This window comes from Anopheles ziemanni, chromosome 2 (assembly GCF_943734765.1).
Source record: "Anopheles ziemanni chromosome 2, idAnoZiCoDA_A2_x.2, whole genome shotgun sequence".
Classification (NCBI taxonomy): Eukaryota; Metazoa; Arthropoda; class Insecta; order Diptera; family Culicidae; genus Anopheles; species Anopheles ziemanni.
Window position 1 is genome coordinate 40,295,605 of NC_080705.1, and position 15,390 is coordinate 40,310,994.

General features: G+C 43.7%; 4 protein-coding genes across 5 annotated transcripts in view; 1 reads left to right on the forward strand and 3 right to left on the reverse strand.

The window, feature by feature from the left end:
- The window catches only part of LOC131290902 (phospholipid phosphatase 1-like), a 36,177-nt gene extending 30,653 nt beyond the window's left edge, over positions 1 to 5,524 (forward strand). Inside the window, exons 5-6 of the mRNA XM_058320092.1 lie at positions 4,443 to 4,740; positions 4,829 to 5,524. Coding sequence (XP_058176075.1) covers positions 4,443 to 4,740; positions 4,829 to 4,996 — 466 coding nt within the window. The 3' untranslated portion in view covers positions 4,997 to 5,524. The remainder of the gene's footprint in view (positions 1 to 4,442; positions 4,741 to 4,828) is intronic.
- A 1,344-nt stretch (positions 5,525 to 6,868) lies between these two features.
- LOC131282569 (peroxisomal multifunctional enzyme type 2-like) lies at positions 6,869 to 11,415 on the reverse strand. 2 transcript variants are annotated; one of them, XM_058312072.1, is made up of 5 exons: positions 10,729 to 11,415; positions 10,137 to 10,654; positions 9,472 to 10,069; positions 7,672 to 7,857; positions 6,869 to 7,590 (listed from the first exon to the last, which is right to left on the reverse strand). In XM_058312072.1, exons 1-5 carry the CDS (start codon positions 11,375 to 11,377, stop codon positions 7,373 to 7,375), a joined length of 2,169 nt encoding a protein of 722 aa, XP_058168055.1. In that variant the 5' UTR covers positions 11,378 to 11,415; the 3' UTR covers positions 6,869 to 7,372. The 2 variants fall into 2 exon arrangements, with proteins under 2 accessions (XP_058168055.1, XP_058168056.1); XM_058312073.1 differs by lacking the exons at positions 9,472 to 10,069; positions 10,137 to 10,654; positions 10,729 to 11,415 and adding an exon at positions 8,632 to 8,728.
- Positions 11,416 to 12,332: 917 nt separating this feature from the next.
- LOC131282497 (glutathione S-transferase C-terminal domain-containing protein homolog) lies at positions 12,333 to 14,225 on the reverse strand. The gene has a single exon (XM_058311980.1). It carries the CDS (start codon positions 14,223 to 14,225, stop codon positions 12,381 to 12,383), a length of 1,845 nt encoding a protein of 614 aa, XP_058167963.1. The 3' UTR covers positions 12,333 to 12,380.
- A 29-nt stretch (positions 14,226 to 14,254) lies between these two features.
- On the reverse strand, positions 14,255 to 14,981 carry LOC131282498 (protein JTB). The gene is made up of 3 exons (XM_058311981.1): positions 14,814 to 14,981; positions 14,474 to 14,707; positions 14,255 to 14,411 (listed from the first exon to the last, which is right to left on the reverse strand). The coding sequence occupies exons 1-3, from the start codon at positions 14,867 to 14,869 to the stop codon at positions 14,255 to 14,257; spliced, it is 447 nt and encodes a 148-aa protein (XP_058167964.1). The 5' UTR covers positions 14,870 to 14,981.
- Positions 14,982 to 15,390: the final 409 nt, after the last annotated feature.

Sequence of the window (15,390 nt, forward strand, 5' to 3'; positions counted from 1 at the left end):
TTGTTTGACGCTGTTGTGTCTACATATCGGAAGGAAAACAACACGAAGAAAGGCCTTCAGACGTACTACTTGAATGCACTGTTTGCTCTCTGTTGTGTTCGGTAAACTCCGCCTGTCTGCGGTCGATAATATTTGCACTAACTACAGCATCCGAGAAATTTATACGTGCGGGCGGTGGTCACTTTGCAAACCCTCGCCGTATTTGCCAATCTGTCTTTGTTGAGCAATTATTCAACATACATATGGCCCGAAGGGGAGGGGTATAAGGGGCCTCTGCCGGATGGCTTGTGGCGTGCATCAGTGTCCCAATCGGCTTCATCCTGCCAGACAAAGAAGCTAAATCCCGTTGTTTATCACAATTATTGGGCGTTTCGATGGGCTGTTGTACTACGATAACAAAATCATACCATGCTTGCCACTCAGGAAAGGAAGTGATTTGCATGCCTAATTTGTAATCGGCCGTAAAATTCATCCCCCCGCGACCTTGCGCCACTGTTCGGATAGCATTGTTCCACCAGAAGGACGTACAAAAGCCCTCACACCGAAGGTTGGCCCAAGGCATGAAAATTAATCTCATTAGGCGTTTACCTCCATGTCGCACCCAAACTTTGGAAGATGACAAAAAAGACAACACATAATTGCATAACTTTAGCTTCCAAACAGCGTCTAAACAAATACCTAACGATCCTTACCAAGACGGACGTACGATTAAAATGTCTATAAGGTGCTCGTTGGACATGTAAATTAAATGTTTCTTGTCATATATCTTCCTAAGCGGCTTAGACGAAAAACTGGGCCTTAAAAAGGGTTCGGAAGCTTTGTCAAAAGTTGTCCGCTGACGCTTTCGATTCTAGTTTACGACTGTCGGCGAAAGGGGAGCGAAACCGCGGCGGTTTGCATTTGTTAATTGATTTCGGTTTAAGCTCATCTTCCACAAGGTTTTTGCTTGTGGTTTTTAACCCACGTGGTGGATGGCTAGGTGGCCTCTTGAGATTGTTTTTTTTTATAAACCTTCGATTCTCTCTTTTTTTAATTAACTAGATAACCAATTCTCACTGTTTGTCGCATGATTTACTCTTTCTGTTCCGTTTGTTTTGTGTGCGAAAATGTGAAAGGTTTTTTATTATTTATTATGTTATTCTAGTATCGCCAATTAAAGCATTCCCCTTTAGTTAATCCCCAACGAGGTGTCGTTTCTTCACATTAATGTACCGAAGCTAAGAGGCCTCGTGGGGAGTCCGAAATGCTCACCTGAAAGACATTACGGACTAGATTATGAGTCATCATCGTCAACGTCAAACGTAAAGGCGTTTATAATACCACGCCAATCAGCCTTGATCTTTCGAAATTTGTTTCCATAGCTTTGGGCGAATATGGAAATCGATATTTATTGCTAGTGGATTTGTCTAACTTGTTAACCTGATCAGCTAAAACAGAGTTAAAACCTTAATAGCACGTCTTACAACCGCAAAATGAATATCTTTTCAGCAAGAAAATTTGCAGATATCCTTCTGAAACAACACTGTTTTGTTTGACGATTTAATTGCAATTCATATAGCATTTATCCATTACTGGATGCCGTTGAATATATGGAAGATATGAAAAATATATGGATAAACTAGGTGAGGCTATCATTTTGGGACGCAGTGTATATTTGTTTTGATTGTATGGAAAATACAATTTTGACAAATCTTTATATTTTCCGGCTTTTTCTTAGGGAATGTCAAAGTTGTCTTTGCTTTAAACCTTCCATGAATAAAAACGAACAAATATACTGATTACATCGTCAAGATTGGCGCAGCCGATTTTGAGTTTTAGCGTTAAAAACAAACAAACACTCATTTTTATAAGTTTCCATTTTTTTAAGGAATAAAACATTTTTTGAGTTTTCTGGGTTTCTGGCTTTTCCTAAGGATTTTTCTAACTTGAATTGTTTTTATTGGGCCAAAAGAAACAAATCATCAGAAGACTTCGTTGGGATAGGTCCAACCGTTTTCGTTAGAGAAGGTAAATTTTATTTTTTTTTATGGAAAAAGCTGTTTTTACCGAATTTTTCCATTTTCCGGCTTTTCCTTGGGAATTTCCAGAGTCTTTTTTTTCCTAAACCTTCCTTGGGTAAAAAGGAACAAATCATACGAAGACGTCATCAAGATTGGTCCAGCCGATTTTGAGTTTTAGCATCACGAACATACAAACATTCATTTTTATAGATATAGAGAAGAAGAAGAGATAGAGAAGAGATGTGTACTATTCATGATTAAAATGTAACTATTAAATACCTTAATTCTTTTTACTGAATGATCTAAATAGGCACCAGAATTGTTATAGTTCTACTAGCTGATTAACCCGATTTCATCCGGGTAGAAAGACAATTTCAAACGAAAGACTGTTTTCATTCAGTATCTTGAGTTTTACATTATTAAGATTGTTGGACGTTTCACACTGAAAGTTGGCTTTCTTATAATTATGTTTGGTGTAAATTGATTAGATCGATTTTGTGTGATTGAGAAAATTTGTAGGAGAAGATAAAAGAAGTCTGAGATGAGATTGGCACTCAAATTGTGACCATTCGATTTAGTGACCCCAAATACTACGAAAATGATACCCATATTGCATTTTAACCATTGTTGAGCTACAGGGGTAAGATGGTAGCCTCTTTCATCCTTTCCTGTACATGGATGAAATTTTATTACATGATGGCTACATATTTAAGTAGTATGTGTATCAATTTTTGAAAAAAACCCATTCCAAAATTGTTGAATTATTATTATTTTTCATCATTTCAGGGGATAGATGTTTGGAAGGGGGAAAGGGAAGGAAGTCATTTGACAGGATAAAAAAATAGCTACACTCCAGCCAAGTTTGGTACACATAGACTCAGATTTTGCGTTGCATACATGTAATAAGAATTAAAGCTTTTTGTTTTCAGGGTAAAGGGGTAAAGGGAGTCTGGGCTGAGATTGAACATTAAGAGCGAGGCCATTCGATTTAGAGACCACAAATACCACGAAATTGATACCCATATTGTATTTTTACCATTTTTGAGGTATGGGATATTGTGAGAGCTCCTCTTTCCCCTTCCCCTAGAAAGATAAAATTTTAAACCATGGTATGTCCCTCTGTGAAAGGTATGTGTATCAATTTTTATGAAAATCCAATCAATAATGGATGAGTTATAATTGTTTTTCATTAATTTTAGAGGGTAGGTGTTGGGGAGGGGTAAGGAGGATTGGAGATATCAACAAAAGAAGTTCAGATCATTCAACCCTGGAAAATTAGCTACCTTCCTGCCAAGTTTGGTGTAAATCGGCCCGGTAGATTTTGCGTGATGCGATCACATACATATATATATATATACAGACAACGGTGACTTTTATATATTAGATTTGACATAATCTACACAATCGCTGCTTATTCCTAAATGAAGAATGAATTAATCGAAACTAAAAACACGAGACAACGAGCAAGGATAAAATAAAATATAATAGTGGGAATTGATAAGAAAAGGGAGACAAATAACACGAGACAACGAGCTAGGATTAACATATAATAATAGGAGTAGATAAGAAATTGGTGACTTAGGGATGTAAGGAGTGGTAAGAGGAGAAGGTCAGAGAGTGATTCCGAACTGCCTGGCGAAAGTGAATATAATCCAAGAATACTTATAATCGCTCTGTTCCAGGATGTCACGGATGGAAATCACAGGGATTCTTCCAGACTAGAGGAGATGGTCTATGCTTTGCTATCATCTATTCCTATGCGCTGTAGGGGCGCATGCAATGCATAATGGTTGGACATTACTCTCGAATGAACTCGCGACCCATAGAAAAACATTTGATCCATGGTCGCAGGGAAACTCGCAGTGATATCGAATACAAGAACCGACCGAGATCATGCGCATTCCACAAACTCTGCCACCGAGATAGACACCGCTGTAGTGGAATACGGAGGAACTCGTGTGTAGGAATTGACCTCTCGAACATTTAAACTCTGCAAAATTTGTTTTACAAAATTATCGAGGCTCTTAGCAGCCTTCTTTAACCTGAAGGCCGCCACTGCGCTGAAGCTACCCGTAAATATGTGATTATGATCAGCAGGACTCGCACTGATGATTGTCAGAGCGTACAAAATTGCGGCCAACTTTGATATGTTCACTGTACAGTGCTGCCCCAGCTTAAAGAAGATTTCTGTGGAACTACTGCACACACCGAAGCCCGTGCCTTCCTCTGATGAGGAACCATCGGTGTAGAACTAGTTATCTAAGATTGTAATTGATTTAAATGTTTTGCAAATTACTTCGAGACACACGTTTAACTTGGGTGCATTTTTTCCTATGAAGACGTTTCCTGTCCAAGGTCAAATGAGGGAAATGAAGCCCGCCTGTAAACCTGTACTATTCAGATAACTAACTTTAATTATATTCTTTTTTTCTTTTGCCACAGATTTGTCACCGATTACACCTGCACCAACAACGACGAAAGCCAATATTTCGTACGTGATGCGAGCAAGTCCTTCCCCTCGGGACACTCGGCCATGTCCGTGTTCGAGGCGATCTTCATGATCTGGTACCTGGAGCGGCGCGTGCCCCGGTTGCGTTCCGTGTTTTCCATTCCACTCGTGCAGATGATGCTGATGTGCTGGGCCGTGTTCTGCTCGCTCTCCCGCATCACGGATCATCGGCACCACTGGTGGGATGTGCTGGCCGGCACGATAGCGGGCACTCTCGCGGCCATCCTGACGGTAGGTGTACCACACTTCACCCTGGAAAAATGGTGCTCGATCGCTAACTCTCACCGTATGTTTTTGTTTTTTCTTTCCCTTCTCGCAGTGTCACGTCGGGTGTCACAACTTTGACGCAAGCAAACGGAAACGGAAGACATCACTGTACAAGGACCACGAGCATAAACTGATTGCGAGCGGAGGCAACAACAGCGCCAACACCGGCACACCCCTGCACAAGGAGGAAATCACCATGAACAACGTGATCCACGCTTGACAGGGTTTGGAGCGGGCCGTGTGGGAGTCCGATTGACCGCGTCCCGTTGACGTTCGAGCGGACAGCACGCCGGACGATCGGAAGTGTGACGCTATATACCTATATTCCAACAGAATCAGTATTCCGCGCTATGTATTGTATTTGCAGATTTTAAATTACCGCTAGTTTCCGTTTTCGCTTTAAGCTTCCATTTCGAACGTGTTAGTTCGAGCGAGAGAAATTTCATAACTGGTGGACGGGATCAAACGTATAGTTTTTGGGGAAGGGTGAACAATTTAAAGTAGAAAGTACCGATAAAGATTGGCAGCCAACCACACGCGCTGTCGACTGGGTGTTAGATTGTAGCATGGACGGAATTGTGATATTATTCAGTAAGTCATACCAATTTACCTTACCGCGCTGAAGCAGCGGAAAACGTTTCCTTGGGGCGTGTAGTGTTCCATTGGAACGAAAAAAAAACAGATCAAATAAATATATTAAACCCTTATGTCTTAGGATGTCGAATTTAAATGTGCCAAACCACATGAGGTAGACGGTGGAGATGGATGATCAAGTGACAAAGAAAGAGAGTTTTTAATTAGGTTGAGATAAGCGGGACTAAACAATCAATAGGAAGCAAAGAGAGTAGGCGTTGAGATTGAAGCGGTGGCAGAATAGTTCATCACTACGGGGGATTATCTGGCAGCTAACTACCACCTGGGGACGTACGGAAAGATGGTGTTTTGCGTTGTATTTAAGAGTTCAAATGATGAGATAAATATATCTATTATATACTATTTATACACCAAGCTGTTTCCTATTTTGTGTGTTTGAATCGACAAGAAAGAAATAACAGACTTTAAAAGTAGTATTTGTGAGTATAACCACTACCTGTGAATAATACAGCGGAGTTTTGCCGAGCGGTATTGTTGAAACCAAGTGTTTTATTCAATTTCTGCCTTCCAAAGAACACGTTGGCACGTGTATTGAGAAAATTATTTTGATTTGAAAAAAAAATCGCACAATAGATGTGTTCACCTCTACGACAGGCTCACTGCATCGTTAAAGTACGAGTTATGTTTCGTAAATTTTGAATTCCCCATCTACTTCAATTCCATAAAGCTTGTAATTTTTCTTTAACTTTTTGACAATGATTGACAATTATTCAATTGAGCACAAGTAATGGGAATTCACGATTACTAGAAGAAAATAACATGAAAAATATTTGGCTTGTATAATCTTCCTTAGTTTACAGAGCAATAATCGTGGATAGAAAGGGTGGTGATAGACGGGAAAAAACGAAAAATTGGAAAAAACAAAAATACTAAAAGAGTCTCACTGGTCGACAATCTCCGACATAAAAGAAATTTTGAGCAAGAAAGATTTGTTCAGAATATATTAAAATTTTGATTGAAAATGTAATCTACATGTTGGTTTTTGTAACATTTCACTAAGTGTTTTAAGTCTACTTCCATATTACCTAAGCGATTAAAGTTTTGTTTGAAAGGTACTCTGCCGATTGCTCTGTACTTGTGGTTTTTATGGAAAAAGCAGAAAACAGATTCTTTCATTTGTTCAAACACTGTTTGATTACTATTTGATTTTTCAGGGTATTCTATACATGTACCATTGATCCCAATGCATCAATACTGATACAGTAAAGACTAGGAATTAATGTACAAACAAAATACTTCAATACAGCTTAATGAAATTTGAAATGGTTCTTCATCGATGGAATATTGATTCTTCTTACCAAAACATATGTGCTATTTTCTTAATCAAAAGTATATGTAATTTAGAGTTGAAGAATTGTGAGGTATTTCGAATTGACCCTTTCTTTACAATATGGGATAGTCATCAGATGTTGAACAATAAAAGAATATTTAATTATGTTTTTTTTAACAAATATTGTTGTCCATTTATTGCCCATCGCCCCAGATGTGTGATTGTGTACAACACGATTATTTCCTGCCAACAAGAACAATACGCTACGATAGTATGAGGCTTGGAAAGAAGAAAATAAAATGGGAAAATAAAACGGGAATACTACGTAAGCTCCATCCAAAACCTCCTCATCACCGTGGTCTTATCAGACAGATTAAAAGTAATAAAAATAAATGTGTACACACACTCGCGTTGCGCCTAATCTGCTGTGACCTGACTGTTACACCTCTCCATCTCTCTACCTTTCTGTTTCATTTCTTCTAACATCTCATCGAACGGTTCTCGTAAAACGGCGTTCAACGCAAAAATAAACAAGCCGTACTTCTATTTGGAATTGTTGATCGACGCGCCATGATGATCGATTCGATGATGACAATCGATCCGCACCAAACCCTCTCTCCCGTAGGAACGACGCTCACGCAAAGCAGACGGGACTCTGGCCGGTTCCCGGTTTTACAGCTTCGCCTCCGTCTTCAGCAGCGGGGCCAATTTCTGCGCCAGCATAATGTTGCCGGTGATCTTCAGCTTACCCTTCATGAAGGCGGTCTGAGGCTGCAGTTTGCCGAGCGCCAGATCAACCATGTCCGCATCCGCTATCGTCATGGTAGTGTCGGCTTTGCTGCCGCTTTGCAACGGCCCTTCGTACACTTTGGCGTTCTTCAGGTCGAGCACTGAAAAGGAACAAACGGTTCACCATTGTTAATTTATTGATATGCATTTCGTAAAGGTGTGGCTTTGGTGAGCCAACTTACCCCACTCCTTGGCCACCTTGCCACCGCTCGTGACCTTGTACAGGAACACGGCATTGACTGCCTTTGCCTTCGCCTCGTTCTCTGCCACACGATCCTTGATGCCGGCGAAAACGGCATCGCTCTGCAGGGCACTGGCGGAAGTCATGTTGGGTTTCACGATGATCTGCTTGAAGTCAACGTACGCGCCTGCGGAAAGAGTGATGATGGATGGGGAGGACGGTAAAGCAAAGTTCACTTCAGCTGTTCCACCTTCTTCCCTAGCTGCCGGTCCGTTCACGACTTGGTCCACAACGTAACTGGACGCACCGGAACGCCGAAGCGATGATTTACCACCACCCTTCGGTCCGGTAACTGATATGGCACGGCCAAGGGTTGTTGTGTACGTGCCTCGTTGGGGACCGTGCAAGTATGTGTGGTCTTTGCTAGTGCCGGGGTGTCACACTATCGATAACTTTCGATTCGCACGGGATCCGCACCGCGGAATGGAACGTTTCGGTGCGTTTGTGTGGTACGAGGTGGTAAAAGTTAAAAAGTCCCTACTTTAAATAAATGCCTCATCACAGTGCCAGTGGCCTCTAACGCCGTTCAGCCGTTCTGCCGTATAAAACCTTATCGAGTTCCCTTTTCTACCATCGAAAGAAAGGAACCCGCTTCGGGGGGCGCACAATTCCATTGGGCGAATGTGGCGTAATGCTAATCCCACTGATTGCTTTATCGATTTTCCCGTTGCTCTTGCCGGAAAGTAGCAAAAACACAAATGTTGCGATCATCGGTACACTCGGCATGACTTAACAAATGATAAGCGAAGAAGAATACGCTCCTTAATCGTAAATGCAGCTTAACAGATGGGAAGAGGGTTAAAGGTCGGGTATGGTTCTTTGGGAGATTTCGCTTGCCCGCAGTCGTATTCTTTTACCCTTTTTGAAACAAATATCTTCCAGACCGAAAAGTGAAACTCACCCGGCAAACCACACTTAGCTTGAGCTTTTGACACTGACTTGATAAATACACGCGATAATTTATGCAGCGAAAAAACGTTCGAGAAGCACCAAACGGGCAGCTGTCAAACTGACAGCATATGCTGCAGCATAACATATGCTGTGCAACATCGTTTCGCAAGCATGCTGTGCGGTTCGTTGAATCCACAGCAGATGCTCACTGTGATCAAAATAAATTGAACATCACAATTAAAGGTAGATAAATCATGAATGTGTACCCTTGGGGGTATGGTATTACATCGTAGAATTGATATTTTAACTATTACGATCGTACTGAACTTTTCATTTGGTTTCATTTCTGCAAATATGAGTTGTTGAACTTCAGTTTCCTTAAATTCCAAGTTTAAATATGCAAAAGCATAAAAGCAAAAATAAATGCCTCTATTGTTAATTTGACAATCCTTGCCATTAGACGATCGAATGCATGACAAACAAGGAACTAGCGACTATAGTAAAGAAATATCATATACAAAAAATTAAGTACTTTGATAAGCGAATGAGACATTGTTGTAGAAACTTTCTACAATTAAACACCCACGCTTTCGAATGTCGTTTCCGAACTTACTTGCAAAATAAACGACCTGCTTCGTGCTGCAACTTGGTACCAACTGCAGTAATTAGAAAACCTGTACCAGGCAAAGTGCGTTCCCCCACCACAGAGAAAACAAAACCGAGCTAACAATTATATGGACAAGTATCACGTCATGACACGTAACCGTTTGAACTAAGCACAGACGTAAACGATGCGCCCGTAAGCCCCGACAGAAAAAAGAGAGATTTAATGGACCGAGATAAAACTTACCCGACAGCACTTCGGTGTTTGTCTCAACCACGACTGTCCGGAAGCAGACCCGGTTGTTCGGTTCCTTCCACATATCAACGCGAAGCGTTTGACCCGGAAGCACCGGTTTCGAGAAGCGGACCTTCGCCGCCCGGAACAGAGCTGGATTGTCTCCACCGAATTGTTTCAGCACCGCCTTCACCGAAACCCCCATCGTGCACAGACCGTGCAAGATCGGTACCTTGTAGCCGGCGATCGCCGAGAAGCTCGGATCGATGTGCATCGGGTTAAGATCGCCGGACAGCCGATATACAGCGGCCTGGTTCTTGTGCGTCGGCACCTCGACTGACGCGTCCGGAGTACGCTTCGGATTGGGCACCAGCGGTTTCACCTCGGGGCTAGCTTTGGTCTTGCCATTGAAATTTCCAGCACCCACCACAAAGGTCGAGCTCTGGTTGCGTGCGATCAGCGTGCCGTTCTCATCGTACGAGTCAGACTGAGTGATGACCAGGGCACCGGACTTCTTATCGACGACGTCCAGCACGGAGGAGGTGGTGGTCAGTACACCCTCGGTTGGGGGTGCTTCGAGTAGCTCGATATACTGCTCACCGTGGAGAATCTTTAAAACACAACAGGAAAATTTATCAAAATATACTAAACAGCCAAACATAACCAGATATACCTACGTTAGTCAAATCGAACGTGGTGTGCTTGATGGCGGAAGCGGTCAAACTCGAACCCATAACGGCAAGCAGTCCCGGCAGGATGAAGAACGTGGGAAGCACACCAAACTCCGCATTGTTTTCGTACAGAAACTTTAGATCGGTCGGATCCGACACGTTCGCACCGACGCCGAGTGCGTACAGAATCACATCCTTGAATCCGTACCGGAACGTCTCGGTGACAGAGTTTTCGTTGTTCTTTCCGTCACGCAGCTTCTCCAGCGTTTCCATCAACCCCACGCGACTCGCATCTGCGATTGCATTCAGGTGGCGCGCCTCGGACATGTCCGTGACACGATTCCAAACTTGCCGTACGTACTCCGGAGACACATCCTCGTCGATGGCCGTGCGCAACACACAACCCCTTCCGCGCACGAAGTGGATCTTCGTTGCCCAACCGGCGGCACTCTCGATGATGGAACCGTTGTCTTCACACGATTCATGGCACAGGTACGCCACCACTGGTGCGATCAGTTTCGGTTCTAAAAAAATGTAAATAAAAAACCATAATAAATACTTTTTAATAAACAAGGATGCTTATCTCCCCTTCACTTACTCAATTCGTTGAACAAAATATCCGGCAAGATTCCCTCCGTCATTCGCGAGGCCGCCGTCGGCACGATCACGTTGCAGTGAATATTATTCTTCGCACCCTCGATGGCCACCGTATTGGCCAACCCGACCAGACCCAGCTTGGCGGCGCTGTAGTTTGCCTGGCCAAAGTTTCCGTACACGCCCGAATTGCTCGACGTCATGATGATGCGGCCGAAGTTCTGCTTTTTCATCACCGGGAAGGCGGCGCGCGTCGTCAGGAAGCTGCCCTTCAGGTGCACATCTTGAATCAAGTTCCAGTCCTCGTCCGAAATCCGGGCCAAGCTTCGGTCGCGCAGTATTCCCGCATTATTCACCAGCACGTCGATGCGGCCAAAGTTTTCCAGCGCCGTCTGCACGATCTTGTCCCCCTCGACGACCGAGTTGTAGTCGGGGACGGCGACCCCACCGGCCGCCCGGATCTCTTCGACGACCTTATCGGCCGCATTAGATTTACCCTGGCCCTTGAAGTTGCCACCTAGGTCGTTCACGACGACCTTTGCACCGCGCGACGCAAACAGCAGTGCGTACTCACGCCCCAAACCGGCCCCTGCTCCGGTCACCACCACCACGCGTCCATCGTAGCGCAGTTGATCTTCCTTCGGTACAACCATGGTTTTTTGCTGTGGTTCGACAAAAGCTGAATGGCTAATGAGAGGGTAAACCTGGGCGAAATTTCCGAAACAGTCAGCGATCTTGGAGAGCTTTCACTTTCCTTTGCAATGCACTGCAATGTTCGTTCGGACTGGCGGGACTGTTGGTTAGCTGAACTTGGCTACTTGCCGGAGCCCGTACGGTGCTGATAAAACCTTCCGAGCAGGCAGAAACAATAAAAACACCGTCTTGACTTATCGCTGGACCCTCACTGATAACCAGCGGGTATGGGACTACTAAACAGATATGTAAACCTTCGAGAATCTTTTAGCAAGTCATCACTACGAGTTTGTAGGATGCATCAAGATTAAACTGACAGCCCCCAACAATCTTTATAGCGCAATTTATCTATCTTCAACTCCTTTTCAGCCTCCCGGCAGCACCCGCCTTATTTTCAAATGCCTGAAGTTCAAGAAAAGTACCTACCGTAACTTGACAAAAACAAAAAGTACAGTGAAAAACTTTGCGCGTTCGAGCGCACCACTAAAAGAAAAGAATTCAACCGAACGATCGTCGGAGAAACACTGAATCCAGTTTGCTGGAATGATCCACCTCGAAGTTCGAAGCCGACGTAAACAACACTGTTACATCAACACAGCTGTGTGCTGCATATTGCCGTACAACACACATACATGAAAGCGACAATCTGTGCAAGACAAAACAATAGCAAATGTCAAATACATCACGGTTTAAAAAACAGTTTATTATAGAACAAATTTAAATAAGAAAATTAATGAAAATATTGTAATACTACCTCGCATTGTCTGTGCCATTAAAAGAGGCTACTCAGAAAATGAACTGAAGCAATAAATACTATCACTTATATGATGTTTATAAATTAAAGCTTGATCACTAAAAGTTATTCGTTCATCGTACAATGTAAAAAGACAAAAAGAGTAACAAATTAAACCTTGCAAACGTCGTTTTATTCCATTCCTACAGCCACATTCCAGTAGAAATACATCATTCTGTAAAAATTCCTATTAATAACCGATTTTTAGGAGTACAACCTTCGTCCTTCAAACGCTTTCGTAGCACACGATAGCCAAGCTCCTCAGCCCTCAGCGCCCGATCCCTATCAATAACGTCCATACAGTGGAAACCCTGCTGGGCCTTGGCGACGTTCGTTCGGTCGCTAGTCAGATCATGCGTTTGATCCGCACAGTGCGCTATGCAGAAGTACTCCTTCAGCAGCAGTCCGGACTGCTGGAACAGGTGACTTCTTGGATACGCCACGTGCTCGATGTTGTACAGCTTTCCGTAGCAGCAGGGGCAGCTGACGAAGTGTGCCTTTTGGGCAAAACATTTCTCTAGCACGATGTCCGTCGCTACACCGCATGCATGCAGCGAAACTCCAATATCGAAGCGTGCAGTGAAGTAATCCAGATTGCACTGAAAGAACGTTACATTGCTCAGGCCCAGCCGAACGACACGTTCCTTTGCACGCTGCTGTGATTCTTCCTTATTTTCCAGTAAATAAATGTGGCAGCGGGGCAGCAGATAGGCCAAAATTATTCCCAAGTGACCTGTGCCGGAGCAAAAGTCGACGATGACATTCCCATCAGTTGCAAGTTGCACCACTTCATTCACTAAGCTTTCGAGCTGGTGACGCTTTCGGAGAATGCGGGCCGGCGGTAGTTTGCCACCTTCAGGTCGTGCATCCAACGGTATCGATTCCCATTCAAACAGATTCGTTTCCCAATCGTTCACCTCGCTACCGATGTCGGTACGAATCGCTTCTACTTTGCGCAGAATTTCCAATACCTCCGCCTGATTAGTCGTAAGTATTTGGTCTTCTTTAAGGTTTAACTTTTTGGTGTCCGATTTGTACAAACTAAATTCTTGCGGCACCTTCACCTGAATTGTTGCTGCGAGCGATGATATGTTTGCTAGTGTGGTAGCATTATCCATGGTTGGAAGAATCTCGTGGCATACTTGATGTAATTTCCCTGCGTCGTCATGATCGACGCGTTCGAACCACCCGGAAACGTGGGGTACTTTCACGCTGAGCAATTCCTTCCCCAAACGGCGCTCCGCCAACTCCAGGCATATAAAAAGCATAATATCCGCCAGCGTTTTCTCGTAACCTTCGGCAAATTTGTGATTTTCGTGAAAATCAAATCGTTGCTCAGCGTCGGTCAGTTGACAATGTTCACCATGCGACGAAATGCGCACGTTCTTAACGAGATTGATGAGCTTGTAAATGTTATGGGATTTAAGGGGCTGCTGTAGGTGGCGTTCTAATTGTCCCAATTCGTCAGGAAGTGTAATTACATTTGCCGCGGCGTAACTGGATTCGAAATTTAGTATTTTCCCCACACACCGCACCATATCCAACTCGCAAAATTTTGTCCAAAGTGAGGCATCCGCGGGAGCGACCAAAGTGTTACCCTTAAAGCCGAGCAATCCCACTGCGGATTTGTCGCGAGATACATGTTCCTGTGTAATAAGACGACATACACCACAAAGACCGGATACGATTGAAGTGGAGTCGCGGCTAGAAATCGACGGCAACTGGCAAAATAGGGCCGGATCGTCGATGGATGTTGTCTGTTTTTCGTCGTCTACTTGGTCGAAAAAACGCAACTTGCCAAAACTAGACGATGATAGGACAACCAAGAGCACGTTGGAGGACGCTTTGCATTGCACAAAATGAACCTCAACGTTCGATGAGTTGATTTCGAAGTAACGGTACAGCGCCAAGACGACATAGCTCTCAGGAGGCACATCTAGCCGATACAAGTCTGGTCCTGACGACTCGGCACGACGTGCCTGCACAATGCGATGGTAAGTGAGGTAAAGCTTCATAATGGTAAAGGGTAGGTTTCAATCGATTGTTAGGCACCCAACTCTCGCTGGATTTTCAGCATAGTCCTTCGGTTGAGCGTTTTCTGTCGAAGGAAGGAGATTGCCGCAGAAAGGCTGCCGATTATTGTCAGTGAAATCTGGAACGACCAAAAATGTCGCTCATCCAGCCAAGCCACACGATCACAGCTGAAATGAATAATGATTGTAATCCCCATGATTGAATGTACCCATTGCCATCCGTCATCTACCTTCGTGTCACGATCTCTCCTCCGATACACTTCAGCACCTCTTTATTGTGCGTATGCACACAGACGCCCTGGGATTTACTGGCGATCTCGAACGCGGTACACGGATGGCAGTCCTTGATCACTTCGTATGTCTCACGCTTCCAGCAAGTAGAATTATTCTCAATCACAAACTCCTGCCGACGAGAACCAGCCTTCATCCATTTCGATTCGATGATCAGTACAACTATGGTTAGTCTGAAGGGAGTTACAGAAGCGAGGAAACGGCAAGGAATCGAAAGGATTATCCTTCCATTTGTGCACTGCCACAAACGATTTAGGATGAAAACAAACCAGTACTCACAATATCAGGAAGGTGATACCAAACACCATACGTTTTTTGGACAAATTCTCTATCATGATAAGATGAACGATGGATTCAGTTCAAGTTGAACTTTACCAAATACAATTCTGGAGAATGGTGAACTACCTAGCAAAACACGGAAGACAAAAAACAAATGTCCAACTTTGAGCTGTTGAAATTTTAATCATGCCACCTCGTGTGTCACGAACCAAGGATTCCTAAACCTACAGGTTATCAATGCATTCAATGTGGAACCTGTAAGAACCGTGGTGCTAATTTGACATAACGATTACCTCTTGATACTGTCATACTGGTGGACTACACCTGTACTTCTTTAAATCACTTTGGTCGCAACTGTAGGGCCGCGTCCACACGGCATCGTAGCGTAGCGATTTTGACACTCCGTCGTAGTGTCAACTATTTTTTATGGCCGTGGCTAAGGCCTCTCGACCAACATTTAAGCTGGATTTAAACGTTACATATTAATCTGCACAGATGTTTGACGTCTACAGCCTTTCCTTAGCTCTTTCCAACATCCCTCGAGATATTCGGGATATATGGAGGGATGTTTGACAGA

What these genes read in the sequence shown, in the direction of transcription:
- LOC131282569 (XM_058312072.1), bottom strand. Translation starts at nt 11,377, where the DNA reads ATGGTTGTACCGAAGGAAGATCAACTGCGCTACGATGGACGCGTGGTG. An exon ending in TATTTTGTTCAACGAATTGA is followed by an intron (nt 10,655 to 10,728) that starts GTAAGTGAAGGG and finishes ACATTTTTTTAG; the next exon opens with AACCGAAACTGATCGCACCA. An exon ending in CCACGTTCGATTTGACTAAC is followed by an intron (nt 10,070 to 10,136) that starts GTAGGTATATCT and finishes TGTGTTTTAAAG; the next exon opens with ATTCTCCACGGTGAGCAGTA.
- LOC131282498 (XM_058311981.1), bottom strand. Translation starts at nt 14,869, where the DNA reads ATGATAGAGAATTTGTCCAAAAAACGTATGGTGTTTGGTATCACCTTC. An exon ending in GGTATCACCTTCCTGATATT is followed by an intron (nt 14,708 to 14,813) that starts GTGAGTACTGGT and finishes AACTCCCTTCAG; the next exon opens with ACTAACCATAGTTGTACTGA. An exon ending in GGAGAGATCGTGACACGAAG is followed by an intron (nt 14,412 to 14,473) that starts GTAGATGACGGA and finishes TATTCATTTCAG; the next exon opens with CTGTGATCGTGTGGCTTGGC.
- LOC131282497 (XM_058311980.1), bottom strand. Translation starts at nt 14,225, where the DNA reads ATGAAGCTTTACCTCACTTACCATCGCATTGTGCAGGCACGTCGTGCC.